Source organism: Prunus avium, chromosome 1 (assembly GCF_965620075.1).
Source record: "Prunus avium chromosome 1, drPruAviu1.hap1.1, whole genome shotgun sequence".
NCBI classification, from domain to species: Eukaryota; Viridiplantae; Streptophyta; class Magnoliopsida; order Rosales; family Rosaceae; genus Prunus; species Prunus avium.
In genome coordinates, this window is record NC_142284.1 from 48,234,202 (window position 1) to 48,256,700 (window position 22,499).

At 37.7% G+C, this 22,499-nt stretch overlaps 5 protein-coding genes across 14 annotated transcripts; 1 reads left to right on the forward strand and 4 right to left on the reverse strand.

Annotated features, from left to right (window-relative positions):
* Positions 1 to 389: 389 nt before the first annotated feature.
* On the reverse strand, positions 390 to 3,734 carry LOC110762557 (putative transcription factor KAN4). Its single transcript, XM_021965204.2, has 6 exons — positions 2,527 to 3,734; positions 2,349 to 2,425; positions 2,007 to 2,046; positions 1,665 to 1,746; positions 857 to 956; positions 390 to 775 (listed from the first exon to the last, which is right to left on the reverse strand). The coding sequence occupies exons 1-6, from the start codon at positions 3,017 to 3,019 to the stop codon at positions 593 to 595; spliced, it is 975 nt and encodes a 324-aa protein (XP_021820896.1). The 5' UTR covers positions 3,020 to 3,734; the 3' UTR covers positions 390 to 592.
* Positions 3,735 to 8,913: 5,179 nt separating this feature from the next.
* On the forward strand, positions 8,914 to 11,025 carry LOC110762630 (seven transmembrane domain protein). Its single transcript, XM_021965290.2, has 7 exons — positions 8,914 to 9,073; positions 9,209 to 9,278; positions 9,429 to 9,488; positions 9,684 to 9,798; positions 9,934 to 10,049; positions 10,319 to 10,443; positions 10,678 to 11,025. Exons 1-7 carry the CDS (start codon positions 8,997 to 8,999, stop codon positions 10,799 to 10,801), a joined length of 687 nt encoding a protein of 228 aa, XP_021820982.1. The 5' UTR covers positions 8,914 to 8,996; the 3' UTR covers positions 10,802 to 11,025.
* Positions 11,026 to 11,356: 331 nt separating this feature from the next.
* Positions 11,357 to 14,289, reverse strand: LOC110762628 (B3 domain-containing protein REM6-like). 9 transcript variants are annotated; one of them, XM_088247398.1, is made up of 7 exons: positions 13,926 to 14,289; positions 13,292 to 13,795; positions 13,032 to 13,176; positions 12,886 to 12,919; positions 12,480 to 12,567; positions 11,971 to 12,364; positions 11,357 to 11,891 (listed from the first exon to the last, which is right to left on the reverse strand). In XM_088247398.1, the coding sequence occupies exons 5-7, from the start codon at positions 12,497 to 12,499 to the stop codon at positions 11,565 to 11,567; spliced, it is 741 nt and encodes a 246-aa protein (XP_088103524.1). In that variant the 5' UTR covers positions 12,500 to 12,567; positions 12,886 to 12,919; positions 13,032 to 13,176; positions 13,292 to 13,795; positions 13,926 to 14,289; the 3' UTR covers positions 11,357 to 11,564. The 9 variants fall into 9 exon arrangements, with proteins under 9 accessions (XP_088103524.1, XP_088103519.1, XP_021820980.1 ...); XM_088247393.1 differs by lacking the exon at positions 12,886 to 12,919 and adding an exon at positions 12,755 to 12,849 and having other exon boundaries at positions 11,971 to 12,348; positions 13,926 to 14,287; XM_021965288.2 differs by having other exon boundaries at positions 11,971 to 12,348; positions 13,926 to 14,287.
* Positions 14,290 to 15,077: 788 nt separating this feature from the next.
* Positions 15,078 to 16,578, reverse strand: LOC110762629 (B3 domain-containing protein REM5-like). 2 transcript variants are annotated; one of them, XM_021965289.2, is made up of 4 exons: positions 16,404 to 16,578; positions 16,094 to 16,181; positions 15,586 to 15,963; positions 15,078 to 15,493 (listed from the first exon to the last, which is right to left on the reverse strand). In XM_021965289.2, the coding sequence occupies exons 2-4, from the start codon at positions 16,172 to 16,174 to the stop codon at positions 15,179 to 15,181; spliced, it is 774 nt and encodes a 257-aa protein (XP_021820981.1). In that variant the 5' UTR covers positions 16,175 to 16,181; positions 16,404 to 16,578; the 3' UTR covers positions 15,078 to 15,178. The 2 variants fall into 2 exon arrangements, with proteins under 2 accessions (XP_021820981.1, XP_088103398.1); XM_088247272.1 differs by having other exon boundaries at positions 16,094 to 16,320.
* A 2,128-nt stretch (positions 16,579 to 18,706) lies between these two features.
* Positions 18,707 to 22,436, reverse strand: LOC110762661 (B3 domain-containing protein Os01g0723500-like). The gene is made up of 6 exons (XM_021965325.2): positions 22,085 to 22,436; positions 21,223 to 21,688; positions 20,866 to 21,059; positions 19,678 to 20,173; positions 19,304 to 19,467; positions 18,707 to 19,196 (listed from the first exon to the last, which is right to left on the reverse strand). Exons 1-6 carry the CDS (start codon positions 22,172 to 22,174, stop codon positions 18,903 to 18,905), a joined length of 1,704 nt encoding a protein of 567 aa, XP_021821017.1. The 5' UTR covers positions 22,175 to 22,436; the 3' UTR covers positions 18,707 to 18,902.
* Positions 22,437 to 22,499: the final 63 nt, after the last annotated feature.

The following is a 22,499-nucleotide window of genomic DNA, read 5'->3' on the forward strand; positions in this document are numbered from 1 at the left end:
TGTGTCCTAACTCCAAGCAATTTCTCCGAGCAAAAGACAAGCAGTCATCATGAACAGAACCACAACTCTCACTTTGCCATTTGACAAACTCCATCTGCAACTCATTTCTGACTTTTCTTTTTCTTTCTTTTTTTATATTCTTTTTTTGTAAGTATATGATATAAGGCCACAATATCATTGACGTGTAAGGCCCAAGTTGAATCTTATTCCAGTCCCAGTCCATTATTCTTTTTCTTCTTTATTTTTGTTCTTTTTTCAATTTGATGATAAAGGTTAAAAATAAAAACAGTGTATCAGACATTAAATAGTGTTAACTGTCAATTTAATATTCATGCATAAAAAATTTCAATCTAAATAGGGTATAATTATACCATGCATTGCCCTCCCCGTTTAATTTCTGGTCAAAAAAAGACAAAATTCGCATAAACATATGGAACCAACAATTACACGAGTGATGGATCAATGCGCATTAGATATTAATTTTCCGGACGTGCGCCTAAAAATTAAGAGGAAAAGATATGTAATTAACTCGATCTAGTAGTTTAGTTAACACTTGGGAAGCTTAGGTAGGTAGGTGGGTAGGTAGCTAGGGTTAAGTCATTTGAAGGTTGAGGCTATTGAGCACAGTCCATTCGGCAGTTGGCCTTCCAAGCGTGAACTCTAAGTTAAGGTACATATCCGAAGCTGACAAGGAGCTACAATCCAAAGTCGTCCTCCTTTCCTTCATGTCAATGCCATCATCACACACATGGCGGCCTGATTCTTCTTCTTCCACCTATATCAAATCAACTACTGTTCACAAGGACAATAATGCGCACATTTTTCTTATAGAATCATAAATATATATATATGTTACCTTGGTGCCATTTGATTGCGGGGAATGAGAATATGTCAAGGCATTTCCAGGACTCAAGTTACAGCTGCCATTTGTCTCCGATGAAGAAGGCCACGAACCTCTGTTCACAAAATTAGCAAGAGATCATCAAAAGCTCTTGAACAGGCTCAATAAAAACATAGATAATGGAGCTCTTAGAACAAATCCATTCTGATGAAATTATTAAATAAACGCTGACAGCAAATAAACTTTGTTTGCTTCTTTAAATGTAACCGGCAATAGAGATTTAGAAACTTAAATTCGGTAGAACCAGAGGTCAGTCGTCCAGTACGAAAACATTATTGCTCACTGCCATACATAATGGAGTCAACAAAATGCATCTATTGGGCAAGAAGATTAGACATGCCTGCCTATGATCTATCCTACCTAATAAGCTAGCTAGCTGAGGTCTTCGTTTCCTTTGTGCTTTGCATCAAAGATCATAACCGTCGGATTACAAAAATCCTTGAGATTTGTAGTAAATCCCCTTGACTTTGGGGACACATTGGGATCATCTCAACCTAAGTTCACAATCCAACGGATAACCTTCATGCAAACCCTAGCTAATTAACTCCAATGTTCATCAAAATCAATGTGCTTTAAGACGTCAATAGTAATTTCTCTGCACCATTAACAAAGACAGACACCATGTTGGACCAAAAAAAAGGTCCATATCTCCAAAGCCTTTGTCAATATTCGTGCATGTAAATATGTCTGCATTATTTAATTTTGATGCCATTTATTAAATTCAGATTATTAGGGAAGAGAGATAGGCTGCAAATACACTCACCTATTAGCTTTGTCACCAGATAATCCTCCATTGATCATCCCTGGCTTCTGGTTCAAGCCCATATCTGTCTGGCCTTCATGACCTGCAACATTTATAAGAGATAGAGCCATTGCTCTGGCTTTATCAGACACCCAGCAAATAATTCGCATCACATGGACTAGAAATGAAATTATCTCAACCACATTTTTGTTTTAGTTGGGACGACACAGTGGAACAAATGATAGAGTCTGCCTGTCCCACTTAGATCACCCGAGCTCCCAAACAAAGAGAATAATGGAAAAAGATAAATGAGAACATGGGGTCCTTGGAGATGAGAGAGAGAGGGATCGAACATCCAATTACCTGTTCCCTTATTGTCAGTGCTCTTCACTGTTCTATACATCTGCATGAGAAAACACCCAAACGAAAAAAATATGAGAGAGAGGTCCACATTTGCTACGATTACCCCCCCTCTAGATGCCTTTTTGTCATTACCCCTTTGTTCTTTACCCCCCACTACAAATAAATCATAACAATATTTGGAAAATACACAACATGTTTAAAAAAAGTACATTTGATAACTACTCTCTGAAAAGTTTGAAAAACTAGAAAGAAAACCAATATTTACTATTATTATTCATATATTTGTTTGAAAATCAAACAAATAAGAGAAGATTGAACAGCATGAGTGAGCAGTAAACCCACCTGCAAGTGACTCTTCACGTGAGCAAGGGTTAGATCCTTGACATTCATCAACTCTAAAACAGATTTTGGTGTTGCTCCTGCAGTCACAATTAATTTAATTTACATAAGAAATAGGAATTAACAACTTGCTTCATCAGTGGAAAGATGTTGTGAAAAAAGATTTGTATATATATATTACTTTCATGGCCGCCAAGAAGCTGGACTGCATGTACGAAATGGGCATGGAGGGTTGTAGTCCACCTCATTCTCGGAGCTCTGATGCTTCTTTTCACATTACCAACCGTTCTTGCGCTTCTCTTGAACTCGCGGCCATAGATTTGAGGGTGGTGATGGAAGTGATGGTTGCTGAAGTTTCTGGGCAGCTGGACAGGAGGAAGGCTCATGTGATCTTTCATTTCAAACCCTAAACTCAACTTGGGCTCATCAGCCGAAGAAAGATTATAGCCGTTGCTCCTCTCAAGGTGGTAGAAGCCATTTTCTTGGCTCAAATCACTTCCACTGCTGCCGGAGTCGGTGGTGGAGCTTCTATCTGTACTGTAAAGTGCTTTTCTTGATAATCCAATATCAGCTTGGTGATATTGATTATCTACGGCCAATGGAGGGCTGATCTGTAAAGAGAGATCGGGCAAGGGTGAAGCACTAGTTCTCATTATAGGGTTCATGAGGTACATGAGGAGGGTGATGTCCCTTAGTAGCTCTAGATTAGTACACAAGGTGAGGTGAAATGAAGAGAATTTTATAAGCAGGGAAGGGATCAGAACAAAACAAGGAAAGGGAGAAATGTGTAAATTAATAATTTGAAGGAAAAAGGTGCGAGGGGAAGTGATGAAAGGGTCTGAACTCTGATAATATGGTCATGAGTGCCTTATGATTTGCATTGGGGTTGAGGAAGTGATACAGAGAGAGATAGAGATATAAATTAGAAGTAGGTAGCCGGAGATAGGCTTTTTTTTTTAAGTAGTAGGATGGCTTTGATATTGATATAAAGGTAAAGAAGCAATAATATATGGAAGATCAAAGCACAAGTCGGAGAGAGAGAGAGAGAGAGATTAATGGTATGGTACTGGGAAAGGAGAAAGTAAGAGAGTTTTTTTGGGATGAAGGGTTGAAGGAAAAGTTAGTGAAAAGGGGAAGTTGTGTATTTAAGAGAGAGTGCAGAGGGATCAGAGACCTTTCCAGTTTCCACAGAGAGACTAGAGTGAGTCTAGAGAGAGAGAGATGAGAGGCTCCGTTTTATTTTGTTATCTTTTTTATGGTATAGAATGAAAAGGAGGTGCCGGGATATAATGGAGGTTTCTGCAGAGAAAGGGAATGGTTGGAATTCGAGAAAACAAAAGGGGCACTGTTCAATGGAATATCGGAATCGGAATTGACTCTCTCTCTCTCTCTCTCACTCTCTCTCTCTCGTTTGATGGATGGATGAATGGACGGATGGATCGCGACCCATTTAAATACCCTACTGTTTTTGTTACTATCAGATATTATTCTCATTCAAGTTTAATATTTCCATTTTACTTCATGAACGAGGATTGACTAGTAGCACCCTAAAATATCCCCTTATTCGTGCACCTTCTTGCGGACGTGGCATCACTCGCATGGCCATCTTAAGTTTCTTTTAATATGAGAACTTAACATCATATGCAACTAACATAATTACCAAAACTTAATAATTCAATACCATGCATACAAACTCAAAGACTAAGTATATTGGTTATACCTAATACAACTATATTGGTTCATGACCAAGTTTCGAGGCATACGATTAATGTTTTACGAGTTTATATCTTAGTTCTCGGAATTTTAAGAGTTTAAAATTAAAAAATTAAAATCAAAATCATACGCATAAATAGATGCATTTCAACTCAAAATAAACCAAACATCCTTTAAACACGATGACATGGACATGTATACTTTTAAGAAACTCATTTACCTTACATTTTATTTTATTCAGAATTAATACCACCACTAGCACCCGTTGCATAATTAAATTAGGATAGTTCATACTTAGGTTCCAACCCTAACTTAGTTAAGTAGTTAATAAAACCGACTACATTAATTGCCAGCTGATCTAGTGCTGCATCCCCTGCAATGTTGTCTCTCATATATAGTCACTGGTCCAAGTGGGCAATACCGGTTTGTCAATCATAGTCGAGCTGTACACGTGCGAACCCCAAGCACACAAGTATTTTAGCTATAGCCATAGCATTAGAATATATAATACATATCAGTCTTTGGTTATAAATAAGAAGATCATGAAGAGAGGGAATAAATATGAATTAATAGAATTAAGTAAGAGTATATATATATATATAGCTAGAGAGAGAGGAAGTGTCAGAATGGCTGGGGTGTCCGGCGACACGAGGGTGGCAGAGCCACATGCAACTCTCTCTCTCTCTCTCTCTCTCTCCCTTACCATTCAAGTTTTTCAAACATTCTTCATCCCACGCGCTCTCATCCTTATTTTCTTCACAATGTGGAATGAAAAATGTAATAGAACTTGACCAGTGTATTATCTTGATCAACTGACATAACTCATATATACGCGCTTTTTTATTTTAATCTTATAGAAACGATGGAAAAGGAACAGTGCGTGGGAAAAGAGAGCGCGTTGGATGAAGTAGAAGCCGATGAAGTTCGGAAATTTGATCGGCTAGTATTTGTCCGATCCAGAGTCTTCGATCGCCCCCAATATTCCCTCTCCGTGTCCAAGTATTCCTTGGCCAAAACCCATCTGTCGAGCCCCACCCGCGCGTGCATAGAAACCCACAAAACTGAATAAAATAAAATAAAAATGAAACTGAGTCTGAGAATTAGGACAAGTTAGGAGGAGGAGGGAGGGAGGACCATATTCCTCGGCGTCAACATGGGCTCCTGTCACGTGACATATGGACGTGACCTTGTCTAGGCAAGAGGCTCTTTCTTTGTTCTCTTGTATTGGTCTTTTTATGCTCCTCCTCACACAAATCATATTAATATTAATAAAATGAAGCTCACAAACTCAAACCCCCATGACTTTTCTCTCCTTTATAATTAATATGATTTGTTTAATAATGGGGTGATTACAGAAACAACAAGATGACTAGAAAACGTTAATCATTTGTTAATAATTTTGCCAAGCCGTGGTCAGCGCCTGATGCGCTCTAGATTCTCCGGGAAATGCAAATTTTGCATTACTTTAAATATATTATAAATTACCAATTAATATAATAATACTCTTTCCTTCCTTCCTTCCTGATCATATATTCTCTCCCTCAAATGCTCAAATGCTCAAATGCTCAAATCCTCATCTTGTTGGATTTATTTGAATAATAATAATAATAATAATAATAATAATTAAGGTTGCATTTGCAGCAGGGTAAATTATCCGGTCAACATGTCTCTCTATGGCCTCAATTGCTTGGGGCCATATTCTCATATAATTATTCCATGCGTTTGTTTGTCTGATCATATTTATTTATTTTTCTAATTAATTAATGCCTTTTCTGACAAGGACCCCATTTGGGTCCACGTTAAAACAATTCACATCAGTTAAATTTTCATTTTCATATGCCACCTACCTCAAAGAATATAATATATACCTTCCTTTACAAGATATCTTGCATTTTGCATTAATGGGTTACTAATTTCCAGTTGCTTCAGACAGGTGACAGATAAAACTATAAGCAATATTGCTTCCTAATTAATTAGAGAGGCGTTTAATTATTCTTGTATTTGGTTAATTCTCGGTTTAGTGCATCCCAAGTAAGAACTGACACGAGTTTAGTTTATAATTTACCAAGATTTATGCATGTGTCTCCTAAAATATGTATATATATGTTGCGTTTGTTTTACTGCTCCTTTCACGTCCATAGCACGTGCAGTAGACCAATACTATATGAATGACACCTAACTAACTAAACCAAATTGGAGTTTAATTTCATACTTAGGCAACAGATCCAAACTTAATAGGGTTATTAATGTGGCATTCTTTGACTGCAAGGCAAGAGCTAGCTAGAAAAATAGCTCCCCAGGCCCAGCCAAGTGGTTGTGGTTATACTAGAAAGGAAAAAACAGGAAACAGCTAGCACTTATATTAATTACCAGTGATTTAATTACTGTCATTGCTAATCATCAGGATGAATCATTTGTATAATGAATGAATGAAGAGAAGAATATTAGTTTGTTCATGGCGATTCGTGAGATTAGGATATACAGCCATACAGGCATGTGTTGCTTTGAGATTTGAATAGCATCACCTCACCACCTTCCCCTTCGCTTCCTTTGAGTATCGATGAAACGACAAAAAACAAAGGAAGGAATCACCGAAATCAACGCCGTTTAGGCTGACGTGCCCCATGACATTACATCATACCATCATATAAAGAATAAAACGAAGATGCCAAGATGCCAACATCAACATGCATGCATATATATAATATAATATGTGAGTGTGAATATGGGTGCCCTAATTCCTTCATTCATCATTCATAATGAGATAATGTGTGGACAAACTAACAATAATGCATGCAGTCAAACACAAACATAAAAAGGTTCATGTTTTGAAAACTAGATTTGAATTCTTCTTATCATTTTTGGTCCAACACCATTCAATCAATATCATCACCTCCATTTCCAGCTTCAAACAGAGGTGAAAGTGAACTCAATTTACCTAGAGAGAGAGAGAGAGAGAGGGAAAAAAAAAAAAAAAAAAAAGGAGAAAAGGAATGAGGTCAGAGCCTACGCAAAAACCTTGAAACTTGAGGCCTCTCTCTCATCATTTAAAACTGGCGGGATAATACCTTCATCCTCGATGGTACCTAAACCTCTTTAATCAATCCATGCACACACACCATAAATAATTAGAGGTCCACTGGGATGTCTATTTAAATTAGGTATAATATCCTATTTTGTATATATCGTGTCCCGAGTGGTATGAATTTTTAATCAAGTCTACGTATTTAAAGCATTTTCATGCTCCATCATGTCGTGTTTTTAAATAAACTCGTTTATTTTGGCATGACTTAATTACGAGCTCTAAACACTTTTTCTTCACTTAAAAGTTGTAATTTACTATAATTAAGTTTGCGAAAATTAATATTCCAAAATTAGGGTTGCAATCATTTTCTCTTCCATTTCCCAAGCTGTGAGCCTGTTAGCCTGTGATTCTGCTGCAGCTGATGATGCTCTCGTTTTAGTCCCATTTTCAATTATGAAGGGTTTGATGACATCCCACTGAACTTTTATTTGTATATAGGAATCATAGGAAGGAAACCCATCCCAATCACTTATATCTTCATCACCACCTCTTATCTTTTCTCTTTTTGAATTAAATAAACTTGTTGTTTGCTTGGGAAAGTCCTTTGAGAATTCCCGTGACACTGTCTCTCTCTCTCTCTCTCATTTTCCCCATAGTTGTCCCTGTAGTGGACCACACCACACCACACACAAAATTAAATTCGTGCAATTTTATTTTATATTTGTATTTGTTCCAACAATATATTTCCTTGTTTTGACTCTTTTCCCACACTGACTGATGTATGGGAAATTAGGACGCCCCATTTATTCTGGCAAATGTCAAGCTTCTCATCAATGGCATATAGGAAAAAGCCGATGAACCTTAAATGTCAACATCCACATTTCCTTTTCACAAGGGGAAAGGGATAACACTTGATCATATTCATCATGTTTTAGTTATTAATTAATTGTTAGTATAAGCAATTTTAATATTATAAATCACACACTGCATCTGCACTGATGATGACTAGAAAAATAAAAGGGTATCATTCTTGATGTTTATTGGCTAACAGTGCTCTAGCTACCCAGAAATGCCATGTGAACAGTCAATGATTCCTACAATTAATGCCATAATAAATTAACATTTCACAATTAGAGACGAATAATAAAACCAAACATATGGTATACTTCACAGAGAAAACAAATACAAGCTTTCAAATAACTAGTGTGGCCTGCAAGTACTTTATTTTTCTTTTTAATTCTGGAGGTAGCTTAGCTGCCATGGCATTAGACCTAGAGTTTTCTTTATAATGGTGGACCATGTGTTGCTTAGGGAGAAGTGGTGAACAGTCGAGGCCTTGGCATGTAAGACGACAGTCCTGGAATCTTTAATTTCTGGTAAAAAGATCAAACTCGATCTCAAATCAAATAGCCACTCCACTGGGAAATTTCTTGTGTTTGTTTGTAGTTATTTGATAACAATCATTTTCGTCACAAAATTAAAATTCATAATTAAACTTTTGTTATTGATATTTGATAATGAAAATTATTAACAACTATTGGCTCTGACCAAACAAAAAAGAAGAAAAGGTAAGTGGTTAAGAGCATTTGATTTACCTCTGTACCCAAGGTCGCGTGTTTGAATAATCTCCTCCAATATCGTTTGTATAAAAATAAAAAAATACAATAAAAACCACCAACCATTGATTCTTGTATTTTTGTTTGTTTGGACCTCGGACCATTTATAATAGCTAAGGCCATCTACATAGGTCCAGTTTGTTGTGTTATTAGTAAACGAGGCCCATAAGAAGGAACCGGGTCAAGTTGAGGGAACCCTAGATCCGAATAGATGGCTGGCTCTCAAGTCGTCATCCAACTCTAGTGGAGATCGCAGTGTCCCAAGTCTGAGACGGAGAAAGAAAGAAAGGAGGAGAAATGACGGTGTTTCACTTCTTCAACTGCGCGATTCTGACGTTTGGCCCTCACGCCGTCTACTACTCCGCCACCCCCCTGTATGCCCCACTAACTCTTCTCTTTTACTTATTTCTATATCTATTCGGATCTTATGCTCTCATAAATCATATCCAATTCAGTTCATCTTCTTTTCCAAATCAAACCCTAATCAATTACATGATTTACTTGTGCAGATCGGAGTACGATACACTTGGGACCTCTGTCAAAGCAGCTCTTGTTTATCTGGGAACAGCTTTAGTGAAGGTTCGTTAGTGTTCATAGTCAATAACAAAGGAGCTATACGTATAAAATCACGTTCTAGTAATTTTCATCTTGTGCCAATGGGGCAAAGCTTCCTAACACTTCCAGCAATGGCTGCTAATTGTTTTTCATTGTTAATTCTATGTTCTGCAGCTCGTTTGTCTGGCCACTTTTCTGAAGGTATCCGACAATGAAAGCTTCGATCCATATCAGGTACTTGGGTCTTTGATTTTAGTTGAAATGTATATTTCCTTATATAAATCTCCACAATTCAATAAGTCCATGCTACTTGCCACGCTTGATTTGGCTTGTTTCGAATTGAAAACATTTACTTTTCTTTCTCTCGTGGATTGTGGTTTTGACTGTGAGTGTAACCAACAACTTATTAATGCATATCTTTATATTCAGGAATTTTTGAAAGCTCTGATTGGTTTTATAGACGTTGCTGGCCTTTACTTTGCTTTGACTCAGTTGACCCACAGGAATATCTCTCAAAATCATAAATTCCAAGCAGTGGGACTTGGTGAGTAAAACATGATCAAGCCCACCAAAAACGAAAAATATCAGTTTCCCTTCCCTTGATTTCTAGTTTAATTTTGAACCTTTTACCATGATAGTGTAGTGTATTTAATAGGAACCTCTTATTCCCTGTTGGCAGGATGGGCTTTTGCTGATTCCGTTCTCCATAGATTGGCACCGCTGTGGGTGGGTGCTAGAGGACTAGAATTTACCTGGGATTACATTCTTCAAGGCCTTGAAGCAAATGCCAATCTGGTATACACTCATTTCTTTCTTGTTTGCATTGTAGTCTTCTTAGCTGCCCTGTCAGCCTGCATCCGCAGTCATAGGTTTGTGGATATAAATTGCTGAAATTTCCGTTCTGAGTCTGAAAGTTCATATAATGAATTTGTGTTAATCATATCTCAGACGATGGATATGTAAACTTGGCTAACATAATTCTGCCCTTTTTTCTCTTTAATTTGAATTTTGGAGTAGATTTGCCTTTCTATGTTATTAACTTACAGCACTCGCCCTTTATGCAGGTCTTGAGCATCTCCCTTGCTGCATTGGGCTCTTTGATGTGGCTGCGGAAAAACAAGCCTAAGACGCTGATTCCTATAATATACACCTGTGCAGGGATCGTGGCAACCATGCCATCTATCACAAGGTCTACTCCTTCCCTTAATTCTACCACTACTTGAAAAATTCTGTGCTTTAGTCTATTGCTATGACACATGGATACTTGGGGTACTCATGCCTCTCAAAATTCTCTCTCCCAAAAACTTCTGATCCTAATTCTGACAATTAGGGCTGGTCTTGTTCATCAATTGTCAAATGTAACAACTAGAGTGCACTCTTTTTACTTTTCCCTTTCCGTCTAACTCATTTATTGTTTTTGCAGCTATCTGAGGCGAGGCCTGGGTTGGCACTTTCCAGAGGTTGTAGGGTTTCAACTCTTTACCTCTCTGGTCATGGCCTTCATCAGTTGGCAGCTCTTTGCCGCATGTCAGAGACCTTCTGCCTGAAGCAACCAATCATAAGCCCCAACACTGGACTATCAGTCAGCAAAGGTCTTTTGGATCAGAATATCCTCCAATCTCCTTCGTATGGTTACCGTGTGGTTTCATTTTTTTAGATCATTGATATGTAGAGATTCTTTTTTATATCTAATTTTGATCAGCGGACCCTTACTCACATTGCAAACTGAGAGAGTATTCAGTATAACATCAAATCAGTTTCTATGGGTGAACTTGTCTGGAGTTTCAATGGAAGTTGAGATAAGTGGGTTTATATCTCATATTTCAACTTTTGTGAATTTTGCAACACACATCCAAACCCGAATTTTATTTGTCTAATCTTGTTCTTAAGACTAGCATGACCTTGTTTTCTGTATTTGCAAGTTGAAATATGATCCCACAGATTGCAAACTGTTGTATGGTTGACCATTAGCAATGGCCCTGAAATTAGTTGCATGATAAATAATCTCCATCGTGCTCAGATTTCACGAAACTCATTTGTTTTATGTTCCCCTGAAAATATCTCCGTTTGACAGTTCGGAACAATATTATGAACTAATCACAAATACAACCAACTTTAATAGAACAGCTAGATGAGTGGACAACAAAGATTCAGCAAGCATATTCGTTTTATCTAGTGCTCTCATCACAGTGAGAATTCTCTGCAAAACGCTTCTCTTCGGAAGGAGGAGCAATTCCGACTGCAACACTTGAACTCAACATAGGCAAGTTGTAGATGTTGCAATGTGAAAACTTGCAGTTAACTAACTGGCTATAGGTTTTTACTGGACTTCCGGGGCAGAACGCCTGAAAGAACCTCGACAGAAGAGCTATTGCCTTCGCCTCTGACTCTGAAAATATGAAGTAGTATCACACCTTGCTTCACAAACTCAAAAATGATGGTGTCCCCAAATGAAATCTGGTTTGTGGCTCGACATGTCTTCCATCCTCTTGTCATCACCAAACGACCATCAGAGGTGACATCAAGTTGAACAAGCCATGATCTCCCTGTTCGATCTTGAAGCACTATAGTCTCTTTGATCAAAATGCCTTCAGAGCTCATAAGTCCTTCAGTTACGGCTATAGACTTTGGAATCAACTGAAAACAAAAACATGTACTGATCAGATGCTTAATCAGAAAAGGTCTTCATATATTTTTGAGTGACCAAAAGACTCACTAAACTATATAGGTTATGGGGCTTAAAAGTTTTTGTAAAACACGCATTCTCCGATCTGAACAAGATGGGCCCCCCAGTTGATGTTTCTGCCAAATGATCACTTGCAGGCCTCTTGGCTGCTGCTTTTACATCCTTCTCGCAACAAGTTTTGTCATAGATGGTGACATCAAACTCTGAGCCACCATCATAATTGAAGATCAGAAAGTCCTCAGATTCTAAAAAATGATCCTTCACAAAACCAGGCCAACCATTATGGAAGAACAAGCCATCCCGTCTCTGTTCCAGTTCCACGGCCCAACATTTTCCAGTGGGGCCTCTCATAGTACATTTGCCAAGTCTTCGTCCATTGAAGTTCTTGATAAATGCAGGTGGTATACGCTGCAAAAGTTTATAGCTTTTAGAAAAAGCCAAAAAGAAAGAAAGAAAAAAAGGCTTTTACATTTTCAGGTTCTGAAATTAACACAAGGGCGTACACAAAAAGGAAACCAGAAAAGAGGTGAAGATGTTACCAGATGCTGAGAGAAGTCATCACCAACAAGGAACATTCTAAAGGATGGCATTTCTAGTCGACACTTTTGCTTCTTATCCATCCGAAATCTGAAATGTGTTATAAGTTGCCTTTGAGATAGATGATTCTTAGAGTTAAAATGAAAGCCAAATGGGCAACCAGGGCTGGGTTGAATTTTAAACACAAGAAACTCGTTGGAGAATCGAGATTAGGATATTACTATACTACCTAGTACCTACACAAGAAAGTTAAGAATGTACTTGAGGTTTCAACAACCTTGGAGAAAACATGATATACTGTGGACGACATTTCCACCATTACGCATCTAGTTTGGGCAGTTTACTCCTACAGAACTAAGTTGTTTACAGATTCTGCAGATAAATATGGGTTTGAAATGCAGGAATTACCAGGAATTAGATTGTAAATCTTCCCCAGATCAGACTTCCACATGATAGAAAACAAATCGTATAAGAAACATAGTAAACTAGCTAGCTTGCGTTGTTTATCTCTGTATTTAAAAAGAAAAATAGTCGGTAAGTCGGGATACGCATACCATGTAGAAGGCACTCTGTGGAGGTAAGATATATACCGACAATTCCAAAGTTCAGCCTTCAGATCTTCCCCGGCCTCATTAACGACTAAGTTGTTGTTAAACACAGGGAATGCAAGTTGTTCACAGTATTGAATAATAGAGGCACCTAAGACAACAGAGTAGGGAGTCAATTTGAGAATGATAAAGAGCATGGACTTTAAATAATGGAGTCAAGAAATGTCACGACAATTGAGTTGAAACGAGATAACAAATGACTTAACCGAAAGGACGAGACACGGAAAATCCATCAGTTTTTTGCCATTCTCATAACGTGGTTTTGTTTTATCCTCTGGGCGTCTCTTGGCTCTCACGTAACACTTACATGCTCAGACCAAAGGACATGACAACTTACTGTATCAGTACGGTACCTTCCAGTCCCCTGCAACTCAAGCTGCCCACGTCAACTTTTAATTATCTTCCTGAAATATGGTTCTATTGGGTCGTTTTCTTAGCTGCCCTTTTATTTATATTTTACAATAATAAGAATATATAAATATGGATGTTTTTTTTCTTCTCCATATCATATGGAGTTGGACAATTGGAGACGAAGCAAAACAAAATATGAAGTGGGCTTAAGGGTTTTTTTCGTCTCCATATCATATGAAGAACAAGCCATCCCGTCTCTGTTCCAGTTCCACGGCCCAACATTTTCCAGTAGGGCCTCTCATAGTACATTTGCCAAGTCTTCGTCCATTGAAGTTCTTGATAAATGCAGGTGGTATACGCTGCAAAAGTTTATAGCTTTTAGAAAAAGCCAAAAAGAAAGCAAGAAAAAAAAGCTTGGACATTTTCAGGCTATGAAATTAACACAAGGGCGTACACAAAAGGAAACCAGAAAAGAGGTGAAGATGTTACCAGATGCTGAGAGAAGTCATCACCAACAAGGAACATTCTAAAGGATGGCCTTTCTAGTGGACACTTTAGCTTCTTATCCATTTGAAATCTGAAATGTATTATGAGTAATCTCATAGAGTGGTGCCTGCCAGACCCGCCCGAGTTCAACAAGTGACTGTTCAACTCCAGGAGACGATGTTGAAGGACCCAAATTCCCCTTCAAATGGTTCACAACCTCTAAAAGCATAAAATGGTCTCACTTCCTGCAATAATCAACATCAGAACGAACACTGAGGCTCCGTTTGGAAAATCCCAAAAACGTTGAAGTTTCAAACTTGCAATCGTACTAAGGGCAGTGACTGTGGTTGAGCGGCTGAGGTTTCTTCTCCTTCCGCTTTCGCTTTCTAGAATTTGAAGAAACCATAGCCTCTTGACCAGCGTGTTTGGAGTCTCAAGACATGACAATTGAGTTGATACGACATTACAATTGACTTGACCGATAGGACGACACAGAAAATTCATCAGTTTTTTGCCATTACATAAGGTGTTTTTGTTTTATCCATTGGGTCTCTCTTGGCTCTCCCTTGACACTAACATGCTCAGACCAAAGGAAACGGGACAAATCTTGGCTCTCCAGTAACACTTACGCAAATACTAGATGTGACAAATGTACTTGTAAATGACAACACAAACATAAAGAGAGTTTGGTTTAGTTATCAAGTCAGCAAAGATTATTTTCCTTTCCTTCGTATGCTTTCATTTTTTTAGATCATTGATACGTAGCGATTATTTTTTATATCTAATTTTGATCAGCGGACCCTTGCTTACATTGCAAACTGAGAGAGTATTCAGTAAAACATCGAATCAGTTTCTATGGGAGATAAGTAGGTTCAACTTTTTTGTGAATTTTGCAACACTGACATCTAAACGCGAATTTTGTTTATCTAATCATGTTCTTAAGACTAGTATAGTATGACCTTGTTTTTTGTATTTGCAAATTGAAATATGATCCCACAGATTGCTAATTGTTGAATGATTTACCATTAGCAGCGCCCCTCGAATTAGTTACATGATAAATACTCTCCATCGTGCTCAGATTTCACGAAACTCGTTTGTTTTCGGTTCCCTTGACAATATCTCCGTTTGACAGTTCTGGATTTATAATATTATGAACTTGAAATCACAAATACAACCAAACTTAACAGAACAGCTAGATGAGTGGCAAGTTGTAGATGTTCGCATTGAAAAATTGCAGTCGAGTCAACTAACTGGCTTTAGGTTTTTGACTTCCGGAGCTGCGAGCCTGAAAGAACCACAGAAGAGCTATTATTGCCTTTGCCTCTCAAAATATGAACTAGTATCACACCTTGCTTCACAAACTCAAAAACAATGTCGTCCCCAAGTGAAATCTGGTTTGCCTTCCGACATGTTGTCCATCCTTCTGTCATCATCAAACGACCATCTGGCTTGAGATAAAGGTGAGTAAGGCATGATCTCCCCGTTTGATCTTGAAGCATTATAGTCTCTTTGATCAAAATGCCTTGAGAGCTCATAAGTCCTTCAGCTATGGCTATATCCTTCGGAATCAACTGAAAAGAAAAACATGTACTACTGATCAGATGTTTAATCAGAAAAGGGAAAGAAAAGGTTTTCATTTGTTTTTGGGTGATCAAATACTTACCATGGCATATAGATTATAGGACTTCAAAGTTTGTATAAAAAACGCATTCTCCGATTTGAACAAGATGGCCCCCCCCGTTGATGTTTCTGCCAAATGATCACTTGCAGGCCTCTTGGCTGCTGCTTTTACATCCTTCTCGCAACAAGTTTTATCATAGATGGTGACATTAAACTCTGAGCCACCATCATAATAGAAAATCAGAAAGTCCTCAAGTTCTATAAAATGATCCTTCACAAAACCAGGCCAACCCTTATGGAAGAACAAGCCATCCCATCTCTGTTCCAGTTCCACAGCCCAACATTTTCCACTAGGGCCTCTGAGAGTACATTTTCCAAGTCTTCGTCCATTGAAGTTCTTGATAAATGCAGGTGGTATAGGCTGCAAAAGTGTATATCTTTTAGAAAAAGCCAAAACGAAAGAATAAATGAAAAGCTTGTACACTTTCAAGCTATGAAATTAACACAAGGGCGTACACAACAGGAAACCAGAAAGGAGGTGAAGATGTTACCAGATGCTGAGAGAAGTCATCACCAACGAGGAACATTCTAAAGGATGGCCTTTCTAGTGGAGACTTTAGCTTCTTATCCATTCGAAATCTGATATGTATTATGAGTTGCCTTTGAGATAGATGATTCTTAGAGTTCAAAAGAAAGCCAAATGGGCAACCAGGGCTGGGTTGAATTTTAAACACAAGAAACTCCTTGGAGAATCTAGATTAGGATATTACTATACTACCTACACAAGAAACTTAATAAGGTATGCGTTGTTTATCTCTGTATTTAAAAAGAAAAATAGTCAGTAAGTCGGCACACGCATACCATGTAGAAGGCACTCTGTGGAGGTAAGATACACCGACAATTCAAAAGTTCAGCCTTCAGATCTTCCCCGGCCTCATTAACGACTAAGTTGTTGTTAAACACAGGGAATGCAAGTTGTTCACAGTATTGAATAATAGAGGCACCTAAGACAACAGAGTAGGGAGTCAATTTGAGAATGATAAAGAGCATGGACTTTAAATAATGGAGTCAAGAAATGTCACATGACAATTGAGTTGAAACGAGATAACAAATGACTTAACCGGAAGGACGAGACACGGAAAATCCATCAGTTTTTGGCCATTATCATAACGTGGTTTTGTTTTACCCTCAGGGGATATTTTTGCTTACCACTTTAACTAAAGGTGTATCCACACCACCATCTTCAACACTTGACACGTGTCCCTTGTCATAACCATAGTTAAACTTTTACTTTATATTTATGCAACCATAATTATGCCAAGGAACACGTGTCAAATGTTGAGGAGGGTGATAAGAGTACACATTTGATTAAAGTGGTGAGCAAAAATGCACCTTTATCCTCTGGGCGTCTCTTGGCTCTCACGTAACACTTACATGCTCAGACCAAAGGACTTGACAACTTACTGTATCAGTACCTTCCAGTCCCCTGCAACTCAAGCTGGCTACGTCAACTTTTAACTATCTTCCTGAAATATGGTTCTACTGGGTCGTTTTCTTAGCTGCCCTTTTATTTATATTTTACAATAATAAGAATATATAAATATGGAGGTTTTTCTTCTTCTCCATATCCAATGGAGTTGGACAATCGGAGACGAAGCAAAACAAAATATGAAGTGGGCTTAAGGGTTTTATATGATGCACGTAGGGTTTGAGAAATTTGATCCAACCAGTTATCACCAGCGCCAGTCCAATTACCACAACTTCCATTAAAAGAAGAAACCATTTGTTGTAAACTTTTTAAGAAGTCGATTCTGCTTAAAAGTAATTAAGGACTAATCAGGACCACTGATCCTCGTTTTAATCAACAAACAATACAACTAATATCCACTGTTATCTAAAGTAAAAAGAAAAAATCACACTATTCTGCATGTCAATTGCATTGAGATAAATCGGCCATAGAGAAAAGAGCAAAATCCCATTATCGGTCCAAAATTCGGAGGACCCAGCAAATATGCGCAAACTTTTATATTTAATGCAGCAAAACAAAAAACAAAGAGAGTTAAAAATACTAAGAGCACTTCTACCCATGGGCAAGGGCAAATAAGAACAAACACTATTCAGATAAATAGTGACTGCTCTATCTTTTTTTATTTTGCATTTCCACTCATTGCCATGGCAAGTAAAGGCAAACACTTTCCCATGAGATATGATGAGAGAAATTTGTATGGAGTATTGGTGTGGGAAGTGAAAAACATGGCTAGGTATTTATAATTAAAAAATCTGAATTTTTTGGTATTTTTTTAATAAAAAATTTGGTATTTAGCAAGAGCGGAACTAGAAATTTTTCAACGGGTGAGCTAGCTAAAGTTATTATTAGCTTAAAATTTAATGATAATTTTTTTTGGTACTTACAATTTCTACAGTCTTTCTAGAAATAAAAGTAAACATTAAATCATATAAATCACGCTAGTTCATAGCTCCATAGACTAATTTTTAATAAGTTTTAACATCATAGTGGATTGAACATCTAAGGCTTTTTACCTAAATTGACATTAGGTCTCTTCATGCATTCATATCATACATGAAAAATTATTTTATGTAAAAATATTGACTAAGTATAAAAAATGATTTTTCGGAATAATCATTTTCTCAAGATAATTTTTGGCGGCTTTTATTCCTCACGCATCAAATAAGAAAACTTGATTTTATGGAATTTTAGTATAAAATATATATTGACTTAATGAGCCATCATTTTTAGCCTAAATCATATTTTGCACTAAAACAGATTTTTCATATTTTGATTTGGTGGGAATTTGATTTTCTAGTATTTTTATTTGAATCCAAATAGAGGGTACTTCCTTATTTACATTGTAAATTATGTAGTAATATAAAAATAAATTAAAGTAAAATGACAAAGACATTTACTTGATGTCATGCTAACATCAGCAAACCCAGGCAATAACCTAGGCAAGTCTTGCCTTGGGATTGCCCAGCCTAATGGAGCCCACTCCTTGCCCGGGCTAGCCTTCACCATTGGACTTCGTTTTTGGGGGCTTAGGGGCATTCTGCCCGTGCTGGCCTGCTCGGGTGGGAGTGCTCTAACATATAAAAAAGGAAGCCCACCACTTAAGGAGATTTTGTAAGCAACAGATGCAAATACTAGATGCGACAAATGCACTTGTAGATGACAACACCAACATAAAGAGAGTCTAGTTAGCAGTCAACATTATATGCAGGATAAGATTAGAGAATCGCAAAATGCAATTTGGCATAGCTCAGCACAAAACATGTATTTAGAGGGATAGTTGAGCTAGATCAAGTGTCACAGAGAAGGTACATTGCCGGTAGATTACACAACAGCTACACTGCATTAGATGTTGCTTCTCCATCTTGATGGTCAAACCCCTTTTTACCAACACCAGAAATGTGCACTTGCATTTCACGCTTACCAACAAGCTCAAAAATGCAAATATCTCCAATGTTGACATCATTTCCGCGTACAAATGCCATCCATCCTCCACAAAATGTATGCACCACTCGCCCTTTCGAGTCTGGGACAGAATTCACAGTCCAACATTCCCCTTTTGAATTTCGAAGAACAATCTCTGTTTTATAGTTGGGGAGGTGTTCTGTGGAAAACTGGTATGGGATTTTCTGCACAACAATAACCAAGTTATAAATACAAACCAGTGCCAGAAACAATCTTCAGAAGATTAATAGGAACATGTTTGTTCACAGTAACACATATCTACAAGACTCACCAATGTATATGAACCACAGATGTTGAACTTCTTCATGATTTTCACAAAACTCGGGAAACAAGAAGTGAACGATCGAGCCGCTCTTTCTTCATCAAGTGTTAACCTCATTCTCAAACTACTTCCAGGGTTTAGTTCATCTTCAACAACTTTTTTCCTGTGATTGACTGTCCATTTTATGGGTAAAAACCCAATTTAAATAATATAATCATCATGAGTTTCTTAAATGTATGGAAAATCTAAATACAAGAGCCTGAATTTATAGATAAAAGTATAGCATGCAAATCTAGATGACCTTCAAGCTCATTTCAACATGGATAGCACTCATGACCCCGTCTTTGCAAGAAATTGCTAAGACGATTTAGGTGAAACCTTACCCAACTTTTTATTGGCAGCTTTTGACTGAGGGAGCGAAACTTTAGTAAGAGACTTTGATGTGCTACCATATTTCCTTGCGTCATTAGTGAAAGCAGCCTCTTGAAACTTCTTTGGTGCTATTTTATCAGCTTTCTCTATCTTTCTTATGCTCTTTGAATGGACTTTAGGAGAGTTCCCCGTCATTATCTTTGACAAACTTTTGAACGTTTTAATTGAAGGGAGAGCCAGCTCAGCACTTAACCAACTAGATGTTTCTCCACTTTGAACGTGGACACGGAATTCACACTCACGCACAAGTTCAAAAATGCAGATATCTCCAAGCTTTATGTCATTGTAACGGACAAAAGCCATCCATCCTCCACAGAGAGTATGACTTGTATGCACTCTCGTACTTGGCACAGAATTGACGGTCCAACTTTCTCCTTTCCAATTATGAAGGGCAAGCTTTACTTTGCAGTTGGGTAGATGTGCCACCGAAAATTTACATGGGATGTTCTGCAAACCATAAAGCAGTTTGTAAAAGAAAATTTGCACGTGCCCAGGCCAACAATCACATTCATGAACACACACACACTTTCATATCTATGAGCATATATGTATATGTGTATGTTTTACTAATTTAACTGGTGAAATTGTGGAAGAGAGCAACAAGTTCGGGACAGTAAGTTCATGTCAAGAAAATGAGAAGAACACCTTTAACACTATGAAACATCTATCCCAAAAATACCATATACACTTCTGTGTGAAGGAGAAAAAGTTGAGTACTGTGAACATTGTCCAAACTCCAAATATGAACAAAGAAATGAGGAATCATAGTCACATATCTGGAGCTTTATGGTTTAAGATTTACGAGGAAACCCTCTAAGTAATTCCACAGGGAAGCAGCAACATTGAAGATGATAGCAACCCACAAAACAATCTGTTTTTCTACTTATAATTTTATTTGTGATTAAAAACAAGATGATACATGGTTTTGAATTGTGGCCAAACCATGATGGAAACAGTAGATCACTTTTCTGGATGCATATGCAGATAACTCAAGCAAGAGAATACTACTTATTTAACACTGAGTATCAATACACTGGCTTCTCAACAAAGTTCACTGATGCAAAACCTACGCCTAACATAAATAAATAAGCATTACAGTACAAAAAGAAAAAACAACAAAACCAGAGGGAAGAACCCACCAGAGTATATGAACCACTGATGTTGAAACTTTTCATGATTCTCACAAAATACGGGTTAGAGGAGCTAAATGATTGAGCTATTTCATGCGCCGACGACATCTGCACACAAACTCTACCATTCACATTTAATCCATCTCCTTTTCCGCACATATTTTGGATGGATGCATTAGCTTTACAAAGAACAATATCCAAACCTGCAAGAAAGAATAAATCACTAATTGCATCTGTATGCATTCAATTTTGTTTGCACAGACATAGATAAACTCAGTATTTCATGGATTATTTTTTTCTGGTGACTAGAAGTTGCCTTTCAGTGGGAACACTGGAAAGAGCCAATAGATCAGGTGGTTTCCTCACCAGGCTTTTCAGCTTGCTTAATTTCCTTGGAACAAGTTGCTTCTTCACCCATTACACCCTCATGTCCGCATCCTTCCTCACTGCTGGAATCTCTCATTTTCTTTGCCACACCATCAACCAGTTTGCCAGATGATGCAGCCTCCTCCCTGGCCCTTTTTCGTCCCATATATTTTTCAAAGTTGCTAGAGTCTTGGCCACGTTCAGAATGAAATGCGGCTTCTTTCTCACACGCACTTTGATCAAAAATAAGCACAGTGAAACACAACTCACCATCATATCTGAAAATCAAGAAGTCACCACATTCTACAAAATGATCTCTCACAAATGCTGGCCACCCATGATGAAAGAACAAGTCACCATTTTTTTGAATCAAGTCAACATTCCATGCATTCCCGCTAGGACCAAACAATGAAACTAACCCAGATGTTATACCTTCCATGTGTATCATAAATCTTTCTGGTATTTTCTGCAACATAAGATCGCAATTGTGTCACCATCCAAAAAACGCAACAGACATTAAGCTTAGCCAACCAATACTTTAACTTAGGTAGACTGAAGCTAGAAAGATAAATTAATAACACTTTCCCATGATATGCCATTGAAGTCTCTCTTTGAGCAGTAACAGAGTAACATTCATGTGTGATAAAGAATGCATAATTTCAGTGGAAGATACTAAGACCAACATCCAATAAGCAATTTCACTGTTTTTAACTGTACACCGGAAATCCAAAGCCTCACTATTGACAAATTAATTAGCAAATTTTATGCAATAACCCTAATTCCCAAAGGAACATAAAAACAAAATGACCCAAAGTTACACATAGAATAATGGGAAAAAGAAGAGTAAGGGGGAAAAAAGTACCAGTCTTTCTGAGCTTAAATCAGCGGAATAAAACGCAAAGAAGTGAGGCCTTCTCGCATTCGACGTCTCTTTCTGAGCTTCTTCTGCCATTGGAGATAGCTTGCAAGTTTCTAACTCGAGATAGAAAATTCAGCCAATTTTCCCAGCAACCAAACAGGGACAAACATTGTCCTTCAGAATTACATGGGAGCAAGCATGATTAAATTAACCAAGCAAGAAAAGAAAGAGCCACACTAGATGCTTAGTTAGTGATCATATGACAAAACCATGGCCTTTCTTTCTTTTATTTTTTTTTTCTCAGGGAAAATTAGAGAGAAGAAATTAAAAGCCAGCCACTTTCTCTCACTTACTCCGAGACTTTGATTTGGAGCGAGATTTTTACACGTACGAGAGCCCGTTGGGCTCGTTCCGTGTT